Raw genomic sequence first — 17,141 nt, 5'->3', positions numbered from 1 at the left:
ATCTAGGCGCACATTTTACACTATCACCGCGTTGCAATTGGCACAGACTGCCAGTAACAATTGTGGGGGCATTGTGTAGAATTGCACGGGCCTGAAAGCCATCACACTGCACAATCTGCCTAAAAACCCGATGAGTGCAAGCTGATGCGGTTAGTATTGGCCAGGCGAATGCGGCCTCGGTTTAACACCTGTTAGTGACTTGCTCTTAAATTAGTTGCAGTAGGAGTCTGCTAGAACTGATATGCATAAATAGGGCTCTTACAACTACCTGTCACGGACTAGCTTGCATCTTGCGTAAACCCATTAGCTCCTTACACGGATTCGGTCATATGCTTCTCACTCTCATCACCGCAGTACAAATTCCTTTATATCGCCACACATCCCTTAACACAAACTATTTGCTAGTTCTACGGAGAGCATGCTCGACTCTGAAGTGGAGTATCCGGGTTTCCTTCAACAGGTCTCCTCTCAAATTACCTCTCATCAGCATACGATCGCCCTTACGTAGTACGTCAATTTTGACGGGAAACTAGTCGGAAACGTTCTGGAAAAAATTCAGGTGCTCTGGTAGTTTTGCTTTAATTTTTTAACCCGCCAGTATTACTAAACTGGGTAGGTCCAACCAAACCAAGGCCAGGTTTTGTCTATGTCTTCACTTTGTAAATTTGGCATCAATTGTCGGCAAGAATTGACTGATGTGAACTAGTGGCATCACCCTGGGTCTCCTTGCCCATCTCACGTAATCTGGGCTCTAACCAGTGCATCGACAAAATGCATCTGACTTCCAGACTGATAGAAGCTTACCAACGTGCTTCTGAAGTAACACCAGCATTCTATGAACACGCTTTTGTGCTGCACTCAAAAGCATAGTCAGGAATTTGCCTGACGAATCGAGATCAGCAAGCAAAATAAATTTTCCGCCGAACTTGCAAAAGACGTTCGATCCCCGACAGTTACATATTTGTTCCTGCAGGTGAGCCATCGAGATCATACAACGCAAAGAAAGATCCCGAACCTCTCTGTACGGTGACACACTGAATTCGAACAGCCATTCCAGTGGGAATATGCAGTGGAAGGTTTGCGCATTCAAAAATGTGGAGGAAATATTACTGGTGATTTGTGCACAGATGATGAACATATTCCTGGTAAAATTGTGCAGTTTTTTTCCTGGGAAATCGATCAACAAATCACTTGTGTTACATCGCAGAGATTTATTTCAGAATATCAGATAGCGTAGTTTGAATTAGTGTTTGGACAATCCACGTTAACGCCGTTCCTTATGCAACATTAGCCGCTCGAGTTCTCCTAATTGTGACCAGTTCGTATCCTGGAAGGTTTGTTTGTAGTTGGTGTCCCAAAATCGTTGTTTGTTTACGGTTGCATGACAATTTCGGCCGAATAGCTGACCATATCAGATGAAGCTCTTCGAAAGATGATCTTGGCTAGAATCGACCTTCACATACTCTCTGTGAAATAATGAAATGCTTGATCGGGAATGGCAGAGCCGATTCCGACGAATATTGCATGGTCGTGATGTTCTTTAATTTGTGTCAGGCTCCAAATCCAATCCGTCCAATGCTCACTCATCATACTGAATATTTGATTTTCCGGACAAGCAGCGACCGCGTTTAGCGCATGATGAGTTTAAAATATTATGTGAAAACTGCAGAGAACCGGAAATATTTAGAGAAAACGGTGCGGTGTTTTATTACGAAATAAAACGTGATTTTTCAGAAACACAGCCGACAAACCAGCAATTGCCATTTGACTGGGTACTTGCAAAGATGTCACAATTTTGACTGTGGTTTTGGCCAGGTATTCGCTTTACCAAACGTGTTCATACCTATCTAAAATGCATTTCCTTCAAAATGGTTTTCCGTTCACCCAGATCAAAATTTATTTCGACAAATAAAAAAATAAGTACAGAAAATGATTACCGTACCCTAAATTATACAAGCGTATTACGCGAATTTCCACGGGCGAGCTGACTTTAACATGTATGAACGGAGTTTTCTGAATTACAGAAATTTTTCTCTCCGCTTCTCGGCCGCCAATGCTGCGTCTTGTGCTCGTTCTTATACACCTGGATTATACATATTCTAGTTTAGAAGACTAGAAGTATTTGAAAGTATTTGCCGAAAAATTTGAGAACGAAATAACATATTGTGTCACAGGTCTGAAAAGCTTACATCCAAGTAATTCATAGTACAACATATGATGAAACGGTGTACTGAATTGAGACATGAGCAGGATGGCAGTAAAAGCTTTTGATTTTCGAATTTCAATCGCCCGAACTTAAATGACACCAAAATATATCCCATTACAGCGCTTCGGTGTAGGGTCTGAGGTCCATTTAAATCGTTAGCGTTTTAAAATTAGACGGTGCACTACAATGGTTATCCTGAAGCTGGTGTCATGTAGCCCAAATCTGTTATTCATTTTTGGCAGAAATTAATTGCTCGTATTATCCAGTTGAGCGTAATTTCAAAATTGCTGCCATTTTAGAGCAAAATGCTTTGTTATTCCATCCAACTTGCTTCAACAGGTAGCAATGGCCGTCTGTTCTACTGAATTGGCACGATTTAGCTCAACCACTGCTGTAGCAGCTATGTTTTAGTTGCAAACATGGGGGCTGGAATCCATTGGCCCTGGTACATGTGATTGAAATACCAAGGTTGATAGCGTGCACACACTGTTGGCGTTGAGTAGATTTTTTTACAAAGCAGGCAAAAACCGACATTGGTTACGCAAAAATCTTACAACTTATTGCTTGCTAGTCGCAAAGCAACCCAAATTATTTTGTCAATATTTTTGAGCACCTAACTTCCGAGTTCAGAATAGCAAGGAATTTTCTGTTTTTGTACCGAGGTTTTGCGATACAATATAGCATCTGAGGAGGCCGGAAGTCAGGTCAAAACGGTAGGCTCGCTAAATGTTCTCTGAATTTAATCGGGTACATTATTGGTTGCAATTTCGCAGCGAAACACCCTAAGAGGTCCAGGGGTTGCAGTTGTCAAAGTGTATATAAAACAAAAGGAGCTAGCTGGGATCAGCACCATATGTACAAACAAAACTAAATAGAACTCAAGGAAACATTTGATGGTTAAATTTCTCTGAAGTCTTGGTGATGTCAGGTTAAATTAGAAAACACTTGTGGTTGAGACCAAACTCATTACCCATATCCGGAGTCTAATGGGAGTGAAACAAATCCGGAATTTTCATTATTTTGCATTACGCTGCATGCTATAACAAGCAAACGTTGCCTGTGTTCGTAATGGCGTTATACCGCATTATCCAAACTGCTGCAACAAGTAGGGCTTAGATATACCGAGCGGCTGATTCAGAATGGCGTCCTAACTCAAACGACCGTCCCACTATTAATGGAGAAGAGAAACGATTGATTTTCTAGTAATGAACCACGCAAATGCGGTACTCCACACTAAACTCGCATGAGCAATGCAACGTTTTGGCCAATTATTTGAAAACGGTGACAGAAAATTATATATTTCCAATTTTTAGGGACGGTTTTAAGGTGGATGTCAGAATGTTTTCGGGAATCATTGTTAGACTTGTTATGTTTCTTCGGCAGTATTTTTTTTCAATGGGCTTCCATGCTTTGACAACGCGCTGCCCTGAGAGTCACACCATTCTACGTAGGGCGTGTGCGGCTATGTTTCAAATCGCAGGATGTGGTGCGCCGGATAAATCGGACATAGTGTGCACTATAAACTTGTAGCTAAGAAAATACCTTTGGGGACATTCTTCGAATGATTTTCTAAGACCTAATTGAATGCTGAATTTTTCATACGCCGACCTGCGGCATGACATTTTCCTAGATATTTCAGACTACCACTCTAACAATTTTCGGGATAAAGCACGGGACCGGGCTTTTCGAAAGCAAAGATTATAATCTCGTCCTCAGGGAAAACGCTAAATTAATGAGGGCCCAAAAACCTAATTTTTCCCTGCAAATTATAGCGCTGATGATAAACTGCATATCAATCTATTCGCGCCTCGTTGATTTTCCCGTCTTCGTTTACTTCGGCCCAAGCACCCGTACAGAAAGTATCTTTGTCCAAAACGTGGTAAACATGCTTCTGTTTTGTGGAGACTTCTTCCATAAATGGAAATAATTTCTGCTAGAAACGGCGCAAACTTGCACATATGTTACACTCTTATAGAGAATAAGCAGCAACATCCTTTTCTATAACGTTCATCCAGTTTTGGAAATCTGAGCTCCGAATTTTAGTCCTTGACGAATTCAAAAGTTGTACGCAATCGAAGATGACTTTATTAGAAGAATGCGTACTGCCTACTGGTGAAAGGAAGAAGGCCTTCGCTCCGAAATCATTTATTCGGAATTGTCAACTAACCGGTTACACACCATTGAACAAGGAAGCAAAACTTTAATCTGCATCTTAGTTACAAAAACTGGACACGGATGTTCTCCCGAGCGAGTATTCCTGGAGATTCACTGCCTTCAATCATTCTTCGGTCAAACAAAAGCAAATGTTACAAAGTGGCCCCACGAATTCCGCAACAGTATTCCCTTTTTCATTTGACGCAAAGGGAAATTCTACTAACAGCACATACTACACGCGTGCCTCCCGATCATTAACATCAACGTTACACACGTCCACCCGTTAGAGCTCGTTCGCATGCCGTCGATTTTCATTTACCTCCTTTGAGCCGGCTTCGGCAGCGGGTCTTCTCGGCCACACTTCGGGTGTATCATGCCACTTGCGAAGCTGTGTCCCATTCACTACTTTCGATCCCGACCATCTAAAATGGTATACACGTTCCCCCGGCGGTTGGTGACGACAAATGGCCCTTGCCATTGACTGCATAGCTTCCGGGACCCCCGTCCACTTCTGTCATGGTTCTGGTGATCCTCACACATGACCTTCGTGCCTATAGGGAACGTTCGGACCTTTCTACTTGCCGTTTTCTGCCTAGTCCTTTCCTGAACGGCGGTCAAATTTTCTCGAGCTCTCTTTCTTTCTTCCTGTAGCCCCTCCATCATCAAGATGTATTGGTTCCCACTGGATGCCACCGGGAATGGACCCATGACGTCAACTGACCACAACTCGCCGATTTCTGAGACATAAATGGGTTCCATAGGATGGGTTGCCCCTGTCGTATCACCTGTCATTAGTTGACAACGCTTACAGGACACCACATAATCCATCATCTCACTTCTCATCCTGGGCCAGTAGGCCCTCTGCCGAAGTCCGTCGTATGTCTTGGTGCACCCTATAGGTGCCACCTCATGTCATTCAACGATGAGATTCCGTCTCAAGACGCGAGGTATCACGGGCATCACAACATCTGAATCAGTGGCGTTACAGGAAATTATGCCAGCTTCATTCAGCCTCAGCCGATCAAAGTGACTCTGGAACGCTTCTAATTCCTTGTCTCCCTCTCCGTTCTCAATGTTCCTTCCATCCAACAAGGTGGCTGCAACCTTTTGTAACACCGGATCCTGCCGATTCCGGATGCATCCAGATTCTCCTTCTTTCTCCTTACAAGCTGCTAACGGTACCCTCATTGCTAAATACGGCGAACGTTCCCTCACACTTGGCCTTGGACTGCGACGTGCGTTCTTTTGGCAGACGCCCAAACACCCATCATCAGTGCCGATTTCCTGACCCATTACAATCTATCTGTCGACGTGCGACAAAAAACGTCTCTTAGACACGCTTACTTCCCTCTCAGTCAACGGAATTAGTGCCCCAAATTCATTCACAATTTTCCGAGTTATCTTACCGGATTCACATTTTGCTCACATACTTGGGGATTTTCCAGCCCTTACTTACCCATGTCAGTAGACCCAACCGGTTACTCATTCCGTCGCTCACCACATTCAGACGAGAAGTCCACCTGTCCATGCCATCCCCCGCCGATTTCATCCGGATAAGCTCCAAATCGCGAAACACGAGTTCGAACACATCCTCGAACTCGGCATCATCCGCCCTTCATCGAGTCATTGGTCATCACCCTTACATATGGTACCTAAGAAATCCAAAGGTGATTGGAGTCCCTGTGGAGATTACCGTTCTCTCAACAACGCTACTATCCCAGACAGGTATGACGTCCCATATATCCACGATTTCGCCACACAAACAACTTTTCGCATTTTCATTTTTGCAGCACTGGGTGAGTAATTTTGGTATAGCTTCCACCGTTACAACCGATCGCGGTTCACAATTTCAGTGTAATCTCTTCCGGGAGTTTTCTACACTATTCGGTTTCCATCATATATGGACTACCGCGTATCAGTCCTGTTCTAACGGTTTGGTTGAGCGTTTCCATCGCTACCTCAAGGCTGCACTGACTGCCCAAATGAACATATCTTCATGGTCCTCTTCTTTACCTCTTATTTCGCTCGCTTTTCGCTCCACTATTAAGGAGGATCTTCACCGTTCCCCGGCCGAACTGGTATACGGTACAACTCTACGTCTACCCGGTGAACTAGTTTCCCCTTCTGGCTCACCCGTTACATTCTCCCCCCGTCTGAAAAAACACAAGTCCGAACTTTGTGCGACACCGACCAGACGATCAACGCGATCGGAGCACATCTCAACCGAACTCTCTTCTACACCATTCGTATTTGTCCGACACGACGCAACGAGGAAACCCCTCCAACTTTGTTATGGTGGCTCCTTCAAGATTATCGAACGTCACTCCAAATACTGTGTTTTAGAGAGAAGCGGAAAGTGTGATGCCGTCTCCATTGATCGTCTGAAGCATGCCTGCATCAAAGCACCCACGACCTTATCCAGCAATTCCGCTATTCCAACATCACCCACACCTACACACGGTAGCCTCTCTCCAACCTCACTTTTTCCACTAGTCGTTAAGGACGTCGCGTCCGTTTCCCTCAGCACTTAGCGGATTACGAAACTTGAGGTGAGCAAATTTGTGATTCGTTACTTTATTTATTTGAGCGTTTTCCCTTTTCACGGTCAACGATCTAGTGGGGGAGCAGTGTGACGTTTTGTACCTTTGTTTTACTTCCATGATAAGTCTACGTATTTCATCAATCGTATGATCGTTTTTTGTTTGAATACGAAAAACTACAAAAACGCGCACTTGTACAATTTCACGAAATACAGGCATGGTCACGTGCTTAAACTCACTCTTCTGATTTCGCTCGCGCCTGCAGCGTTCATTCGCGAGTCTCGTGTGCTAACTCTGTTATCAAAAGATTTCATTCTACGTGGGAACTGTTCAGGAGAAGACCCCTGGACCACCATAATTGGATTATTGTTTATTCGCTGACCTGGGCCAACGAAGAAATATTTTGAAGAGAACAGCTGTTAGTGAGTTTGTTCCCTCAGACTTTATTATTGTATATTCAACCTAGCGTTATTGTTTTATTTCTTTGCCACACACCTGGTAAACTAACTCATTGGGTAGCCAGACCACTATAAGGTGCCCTTATGTGCTTGGTGAAAACCGTTTTGTAATTTCTGATGTTCTTGCGTCTTTGTTGCCAAGTTGCCAAACTTGATATTCTTAAATTCCTGATGACGGTCATAGGATATATAAACTTTTAATCTGTTGTGAGGTTATTTCCTGTCTGATAAATACGCGCGTACATCATAATCGGCACTCAAACCCCTCTTGAGTGGAATACATTCAACTATCTAGTTTATATCCGTGACCAAGCGTTCCCACAAGGGTAGCATAAGATGGTACCCGGCAACATATCAAGCGATTCATATTATAAGCCAACCAGTATGAAAGTGACACATAAAAGAATGATGAGTAAAGCGGCAGATCAACATTTGAAAGCATGCAAAATTAAGTCGCCGTTTGTCATAGGACACACAAGCAAGCTTATTGCATGTTAAATATGTTCCACGAAGAAGCGCACATCAGACAGATGAAACTGAGTTCGCTGGACAACAAAATGTAACGTCCCGTGTCCACCGACAATGCGAATCCATGTTATCTCGTAGCCCTGTAAGCAGAAAAAGCATCTAAAGATTTGAAATGTGTTTTGTTGCGGTACCAGAGTAGAACTGCCTTTCTGATCTATAGCACACATATCAAATGATTTCAAAGACTAAAACCGCCGAGAAACTAGCCATCGATCATTACCAGTCAACGTAATCAAAAACTAAACCAAATTTATGGTTCAATATCTTAGGCAGGCTATTCGCGAAGCGTTAGAACCACACTCGCATTCACAAACTTAAGCAGAGGCATCTATCCAGCCGAGAATGCTTACCATGCCCACATATAATTGCAAGTCTTAAACTAATTTGTTTTACTCTTAATCTAAAGGGTTATTTTCTGGTTGTTACTGGCAGAGAAAGCTTAGCAGAACAAAACAATGTGCATTTCGTGTTAGCGTAAAATGTGTAAGGACATTTCTTGATGTTTTCGAAGTTGACGTTGTTTAATTCATTATCGGCAGCACAATTATCTGCTCGTTATTTTCACAGCTTTTTCCCGAACGTTTTACGTAGGAAACCATTTACTTGCAATTTACGCCATGCCTTGCGTTTTGTGGCTTCGCCCGTGAATGCTAAAGTAACTGGCGGGTGCACGAATACCGATAATTTTGGCTGTCTATACTGGTGGCTCGCCGGACGAACTTAACTGTATGTTTACTACTGCCACAATTTTGCTGCGATAATTTCCAAGCCTCTACCTTTGTACTCAAAATCGTAACCACAAAGCCAACCTGATATAAAAGAATGAAATATATGCGGTCATTCTTTGCAACCGGTAAGATTTTTGTTGTCCCTGTTGCTAATCAAAACAAGCTACTGTAAAACTAATCCGCAGATTAGAACACTGGGGAAATCTACGGCAATATCACGCCGTAGAATAATTTATTTTCGACTAAAAGGGCAGATGATGGCAAGTTGTCTGCTGGATTATTGGGTGTGGGCTAGCATTTGCTTAATTTGAAATTGAAATTACTGACTTTTCGCTCATGAAAAATAATACTCACCAACGTTCTTACACTTACACGAGAGCGATAGGGAAGAGGAAGTAAACAGCGACCCCTTGACCGAGCAGTCGTTGAGCTTTAGTGGCAAAAGAATAAATGTGGTCCGTGAAGGTCTTAGATAAGCAAGGATAAATAAATGTTGAAACTAGGCCGCGTTAGTCGCTGTGCAATTAGTAAGAGACAGACGCCTTGCTTAATATTGACTCGGGACGAAAAATTGTAGGAACAAAGTCTGTTAGTAAACACCTCGGTTTCCGAAATCTTAGAATTCCAAAACTAAACATTCGAGTGGTTCCGTTACTGGACGGCGCATATATCGAATCCAAAAAATAGCTACATAAACCGCACGTCCCTAATGACCAATATGCGCAGAAGTTGAATGCACCATTAATAAACCAGCTGTCTTGACAAAAACCCTGAAATGAAAAGGGGTGCGATTGGTTAGAATGGCGTCGCGCGTCATATTGTGCAACAGATTTTTGTGTCTTTGGATTTGACTAGCCCCCTTAACTTTGGGAAACGGCGCATGATGAAATTTGCCCAAGGAGGGACTCGAAATTTGTAGCTACCCGTAGAGGGCATGCCACAGCAGCGAATGAAGCTGCCTTCGAATTGGCGTGAAGAAAATCATTACACATTTTTATACTACACAAAAGCGTTTCAAAGCAGCACACCTGTTGCATTCAAAAATTCCGCAACTTAAATCAATATGTAAATCCAGCTATATTTGCAAGTTTTATCAGAGCTTCGTTTTTATTTGTAATTACCTACGCGGTGTTTGTGACTCTCTACTTTCCCTATATAAAAGCAGAATGAATTCCACAGAGGAACCGCAACCGGCATACTCGTGAGGTATAAAAAATACTTCAACACATTTTACGCATAAATATGAAAAATCTATTGCTTCGGGATAACCTGAGATTTTCCCGCACAATGATTAAATTTTTGCCCTCATTAAAGAGTAACATGGTTTTTAGCCCTGGGACATAAGGTCTACGTGGTTTTAAGCTGTAATTAGTTAATTCGAGCTTCTGGTCTGGTCTGAATTGCCAGGTTTGAGGGATTTGATCAAATTTATAACGCGACAATTTAATACATTGCTGTATACCTAATTAGTAGTGCTAGGTTATAGATATTCTCGTCATGTTCGCCTAACCTTTGATGAAATCATTACTGGTGCGTAAAATGAACTTGGTAATTTGAAATACTCTTGTTCCACACATTGTCAACGGCACATGGCTACACGAACAAAGTATCTGCCTGATGGTGCAGTGAAAACTGCTAGATAATAGCAATAGTGACTTTAAAAGCGGCCAAATAATGAAGTTTAGGAACATCTGTCGTTCAAAACCACCGGTTAGGCAGTCATTTGAAAACCGTCCTCCGGTCACGCAAAGGGCTAAAAGCACGATATGTACGCATCATATTATGTGTTTATTTCTAGATCCATGGGCTCCCACAGGTGTATTACGCGAAATATCCGAAACGTTCCCATATAGACAGTCTGAGTTTTTCCTTATGACAATTCAAAAGAACACCACTAATGCATCTTTTCTTGAATAACTCCTAACACCAACGCGGCTTTGTCTGTCCAACAAATTATGAAATGTTGTTTGTCAAAAAGGATAACACCATTTGATACCATTTTTTATCAACACTTGACATGATTCTGTTATCAGATCACACTCCATAATTGGAAAGATATCTCTAAATATTCCTCCCGGCGCTGAAAAAATATTAGTGCGTTTAGGTTTGATCTTGAAGCACGAAGATGGTTAGATGTTTCTCAGCTGACTGAAATATGAACTCACCATCTGAGTTCGTGGAAGATGCACGGTAAAAGAAGAACATCACACTTATGTTTGTGGGAGACTGTGACAAATTCTACACTGGTGATATCCAACAAGCATGCTTGGATGAAGGCACGGCATTTGTACATGTTCCGTGATCGGAAATATTAACCTTCAGTAAAACTAAATATCTGTATATTTATAGAATTCTGATTTGCCTTTTAAAAAAACGTTAGAAACCTGATTTACCATGCGTTTCAGGGAATCGTCGACACACTTTCGGGCAATTCAGTGGTTCCAGTACATTGCTGCCTTCCTAATTAATAATGCTAGGTTATAAAAAATATCTTCATGTTCGCCTAACCTTTGATGAAATCATTACAGGTGCGTAAAATCAACTGGGTAATTTGAAATACTCTTGTTCCACACATTGGATAATAGCATGTTGGCTACGTGACTAAAGTATCTGCCTGATGGTGCAGTACAAACTGCTAGCTACTAGCAATAGTGATTTTAAAAGCGTACAATTAGTGTAGTTTAGGAGCCGTTGTTAGGAACATATGTCGTTGGAAAACCACCGGTTAGGCAGTCATTCGAAAACCGTCCCGCGATCACGTAAAGTGCTAAACGCACCACATGTATGCATCACATCATCTGTTTGTTTCTAGATCCATGGTCTCCTACAGGTGTATTACGCGAAATATCCGAAACGTTCCCATATAGACAGTCTGAGTTTTTCCTTATGACAATTCAAAAGAACACCACTAATGCATCTTTTCTTGAATAACTCCTAACACCAACGCGGCTTTGTCTGTCCAACAAATTATGAAATGTTGTTTGTCAAAAAGGATAACACCATTTGATACCATTTTTTATCAACACTTGACATGATTCTGTTATCAGATCACACTCCATAATTGGAAAGATATCTCTAAATATTCCACGGCTCTGAAAAAAAATATTAGTGTTCTATAGAGGAAAATGTTGATAGCGTAGATTGGTGATGAAACGTTCGCAATCAGATTGCCCAGCTCGGAGAACGGGCCAGCGACCACCAAATATTAGTGTGTTTGGGTTTGGTTTTGAAGCACGAATATAGTTAGGTTTTTCTCAGTTGACTGAAATATGAACTCACCACCTGAGTTTGTAGAACATGCACGGTAAAAGAGGAATGTCACACTTACATTTGTGGGAGACTGCGAAAAATTCGGCACCGGCGATAACCAACTAACACATGTACGGATGAAAACACAATATTTGTACTTGTTCCGTGATCGGAACTATTAACCTTCAGTAAAAATAAATATATGCATATTTATAGAATTCTGATTTGACTTTGGAAAACGAAAAAAACTGATTTACCATGCGCTTTCGGAAAATAACGACACACTTTCAGGCAATTCAGTGATCACAGTACAAAGCAAAACAGCTTCGCAGTGTATCTAATGTGGGGTGACTGGAGTATCACTGCACTAATGCAAAATATACTTCCTCGTTGTACGAGAATTATTGTTGCACATGAAATTTGGGCAACTGGGCTTTTGAAATAATAATAGATTACTGGTTGTTTCCAAGAACGCAGTTGCTACTTATAGGGCCGGTCCTAATAAAACGGATCTTGCAGGTTTGTCGTTGACACCAGACGTTTTAAAGCCTAGTATCAGACAGAAAGGCGCATTTTACATTAAACCAACCATTCATTTGGAAACACGTCTGGGCTGCTGACTGAATTTTGGTTTGTTTACTAATACCAGGAGCAAAATTTGTAAATCATGCTGCTTCGGATTACAAGCGGATTCTAGTCGCCAGTTTCATGCCCTCTCCGAAGAATTTGGTCGCACATATATGGTAAAGTGTGAACGCCTTCTCATGCTGTAATAGGAGATTGCTACCATGCTGAACTTGTTTCTCAATAAGTCATAACGATTTTTCAGTGTATAATTTGTGGAGCAAAAACACAAGTATGCAACTTGAAATTGTGGGTATAGTGAAGCACATGGCTGAAGTAGATGTGCCAGGCTACCAGCAAAACCTAGGAAGTGTTCAAGAGATAAGGTATGAAGATCCTTCCGGCGCTCTGGACTCTTGATGCAGACTTGAAGGCTACATGATTCCCCATACAGCTTCAGCCGTTGCCGTGTTCCAGGATGTGCCAGGCTACCAGCAAAACCTAGCCAACGTTCAAGAGAGAAAACATAAGATCCTTCCGGCGCTCTCGACACTTGGGAGCTACATGATTCCCCATAGAGCTCCAACATTAATGTTTTATTGTGAAGCATGTTATTTGACATGTTATAAACTTACTTCCAGGTGCTGAAGAGTTATGGAAACAAAATGCCTCAGATTTTTTGGCTCCAGTGCATCTGTTGGTGATTGTGTTGCACTCGCGAAAAACGTTTTGGATGCCATCGCACTTTGTGTTATAGTGAAAATATTTAAATGTCCGGAAAACACTTTGTAATTTGGTGATAATTAGATCATCAATTGCTGTTCAGAGGCCTAGTGTTGACTGTGATATGAGCCCTCAGTGCATACACTAGTCCCTGATGATTTTTTATTTTATTCACTGAATAAGATTTGCGAATGTTAGGTGCTTTAAGGGGAGTATTCAGGAATTCGTGTAAACGGGAATACTGAAAACGAACAGTTAAGTAACGTTTATGCAGAGTGCACAATATGTATCTAGATATATTTAGACGTTTGTCTTGTATTCAAATTAAGAAACGCTTTGGTGTGATTTCTTTCGCTTAACTATTTTGCCAGCGTGCTGCTGTCGGTCGCGAAGAAAGTGTGTAAAGTATGTGTAAACGAATGACTAAATTAACATCACCACCGGGTTATACTTAGCATATTTTCATGTAACTTTTACAAGTTAGGTTTGGGGCTCCACTCTGTAGTTTAGTACCAACAGTCCAAATTTAGCACAGTTTGATGCTCAGCCACAATTCATGGAGTTTCACACACGCTTGCCGAGTAAGACTCGCTCTGGACTTCCAAAATATCTTTCTTTTTGGCTGATTCCTATGACATTTCAGACAGCATACGAAAAACAATAGTAATTAGCCGCTAGCTGGAGCGGTACACTGATCAGTTGCTGGTATTTCACGCGTGATTTGTACCAATTAAATCGTGTGGTATGGAAAAACTGGCAGAAATAGCCCCCGTTCTGTCAGCAGGATTAACTTCTGATGTGGATCAAAAAGCTAAATGAATCTACAAATGTCAGTCTCATTAATGCCGCCGGTTAACCGCACATTTGCTTCGCAAATGCCCGTAAATCTCGGGTTGTTTCCTATTAATCATTTCAGTAAAACGATTGTGAGACACAAAACGATTTGCCGCGGCGTAACAGAATTCAGTATGCACAATGTATGGTTCAACCAGCAGCACTAATATTATACTGCCTTGGCGAGCTGAACCACCTCCTCGTGGTCGCGACCGGTTAGCCTCGACGTCAGTCTGGGTGAGCTAACTGTACAGCGACCCGTGACAGGGCTAACCACCCCGTTTGGTTTCAATGTGCTGGTTAATTTCGACAGCGTATAATACGAATCATCCGGCGCCCAAGCACCAGTTCCAACCAGTACACAGGAGATATTCGTTGTATTCACATGTGATAAATGTGGCAATTGCTGCAAATCAAAAGCTGGCTTGTTAGCCCACTATCGAGTTCACGACGATGAAGTTTTTGGTACGATCATGGTTCCCCGTTGGCCTGCGCTGATTTTTCCCGCCTTTTCCCGATGAAGCTTGGCCTAAGTCGACATCGCCGGCACGCACACTCCATTCAGCATAATGCAAGTAAGCTTGACGGAGTGAAGTATTCCGGTACCCGTTAGTCCCAACAAAAGTCACGGTCGCTCTTGCACCTGGAGAGCAGCATATATCCATCTTGTGGCACGCAAACCGGTCTGTTTACGAGACTAGAGCAGTATTTTTCTGGTCTACCGGTTATCAGCATCAAAACCAGGTTAAGAGTGCTTAACTGGCATAAACACGACAACAAATCGTCATTTGGTGGACGTGAACAAACTGTCGGCCAAATGGTGGCCTGCTCTGCAGAAGCCGATGAGCAGAGCATCTGGTTTAACCAAACCATGGATTGCGCCATGTCACTCTTGGAATCCAAAGCTGTCAGTCCGCTTGCCAGTGTTGACCCTCAAGCATTTGCCCGAGGGATGCAGTCCGGCATGACAATACCGGAGCAAGTCCTATCGCCCCAGGACATATCCACACACATGGAAAACTGTATCCTGACGCCGCCGTCAGTTAGCCCATCGGATCCCGGTCAACCGAAAGCAGATTCGCCGAGCCAACTCTCCTGACCCTATACCACCAAAGACGGAAACATGCAGCGGCTGCTGTGCTCAACGGTTCATGGAAGGATCTATACAAAGGTAACTGCGGCCTGCATATGGACGCCGAGCACCATAGGAAATAAGTGCTCTCAGCTCCAAAACAAGTGAATAGTCGGCCAATTCGCAAAGTAGTACCATCTGACTGGAGCTTCCTCGGGCCAATTACGGGTGAGAAAGTCAGCCGTACAATCTGTTCAATGGGAAATTGGTCACAGGCCTGGATAAGCTTACGCCGAAGATGCTCCTTCGGTTCAGTGGTAACGGGCTCGCTGGGTATTTCAACCTACTGTTAATATTCGGGGGTTGTCACCCTCTCTTTGTCGTGCCCGTGTCATCCTAGTTTCGAAGGTCTCAAATTCGACTCCACCGGATCAACTGAGACCGATCTCTGTGTCATCTGTCCTTGTTGGCTGCTTCCATAAGGCGCTTGCTGAACGCTGGAATCGTAGAGTGCAACTGGCCTCACTTTCGTTTGATTTCTCCACCGAGACGGCGGCTTGGAAGCCACATCGCTGTTGCATGCCTTGCTTCGTCACCCTTCAGGGACGGCTTCTAACCTAAGCTTGGATTTTGTCGATATCTCGGAAGCGTTTGTTTCGGTTTCACATGACACAATCGTCAGATCTACCAAAGGGTTCAAAGCAACGTCACCTCAAGTTCGACACATCGCACGATCCTTTGAAAATGCTGTAGCAGTTTCCCCCAGTTCCGATGTTCACCGCCACAGAAGTGTGAGACAAGGGGATCCACTCTCCGCATTACTGTTTATTACGGCATTGAATGAGGCCTTGAATTTTCGATGCCGGAAATGGGATACCAGTTCCATGACACCCTGTTCGATGGTTTTGCCTTCGCTGACGACCGAGTCGTATGTAGAGAAAGTCAAGCACGCCTTAAAGAGGAGCTTGAAGCTGCTACGGCCGAGTTGGGAAGAGATGGCATGGAAGTAAAAGCCCGAAGGACGGAAGTGATGGTTATTTGTGGGGACAGGAAACGTCGGGCAACAGCAGTCTCTGCCGAACCATTTTGCTTCGCCGAGGAACTCATCATTCCTCTGGATCCGATGGACATCGTAACATATTTGAGCATTACCTTCACTTCCAAGTGAAAAAGGGTTTTCAGCCATCGACTGCACCTTCTCAAACTGCTGGAAGAATTGAAACGTGCCCCACTGAAGCCGCATCAACGAATGGAGATTCCGAGGAACTACATGATACCAAGGCTCACATATCCTCTCGTGCTCAGCGAAGTCCACCAAAACACTCGAAAATTCGGACAACTATATAAGGCAATATATTTGTGGTTGGCTTCGTCTGCCGAAGATCACCGCGATCAGCTAGATTCACGCCGATAAACAACATGGGGGACTTGGTATCCCACGTTTGAGCGCAACAATCACGATGCAGCGGAGAACGCGTATGAAATAGCTTCTTTCTACTCAATGCCGAGTACTACGCAATGTTGTCAACGATTCCGCATTTGGCAAAATTGTTAGGGATGTCAGCCTCCCGATCCGGGTCAAAGGCGAATGCGTAAACACTAAGGAAGAGCTAGTGGCTCTCTTGGGGTGATAGTCTGCACAACAGCTTTGAAGGTCGCTGTTTAATGGATTTGGTCACTTCGCCTCTCTCAACTCGATGGATTGTATTTCCAGAACGAGTGGTTCTTCGGATATTCATCCGCGGTATCCAGCTTCGATGCAACCTGTTTGGACGAGAGTTAGAAGTGCTTGACCTGATCATGGTGGCCAGACGATCTTATGTCGTAGAAACTGTGGCCCACCGGAGAGTTTGGTGCATATTTTGCAGTCCTGCTGGATCACGCATGACGTCAGATGTGCTCCTAATAATTGGGTTGCAAGAGAACTCGCAAAACGTCTCCGTCGACTGCGGTGCACCATCTTCGACCACCTTCATCAAACCTGACCTCATGGCTGTTCGAGATCGCCGAGCTACTTTAATAGACGTCAATATTGTCTGAGATGGGCGCGCAGCGACTCCGTGGAATGAGAGGAAGCAGAATTAT

General features: G+C 43.3%; 1 protein-coding gene across 1 annotated transcript in view; it reads right to left on the bottom strand.

Annotated features, from left to right (window-relative positions):
• T265_15498 (hypothetical protein) overlaps positions 1–4,847 on the bottom strand; it is a gene marked incomplete at both ends in the record, with an annotated part of 48,939 nt that extends 44,092 nt beyond the window's left edge. The window contains one exon of the mRNA XM_009178401.1: positions 4,680–4,847. Coding sequence (XP_009176665.1) covers positions 4,680–4,847 — 168 coding nt within the window. The remainder of the gene's footprint in view (positions 1–4,679) is intronic.
• Positions 4,848–17,141: the final 12,294 nt, after the last annotated feature.

Source organism: Opisthorchis viverrini, assembly GCF_000715545.1.
Source record: "Opisthorchis viverrini unplaced genomic scaffold opera_v5_554, whole genome shotgun sequence".
Lineage (NCBI taxonomy): Eukaryota > Metazoa > Platyhelminthes > Trematoda > Opisthorchiida > Opisthorchiidae > Opisthorchis > Opisthorchis viverrini.
This window is presented reverse-complemented; position numbering and strand designations above follow the sequence as displayed.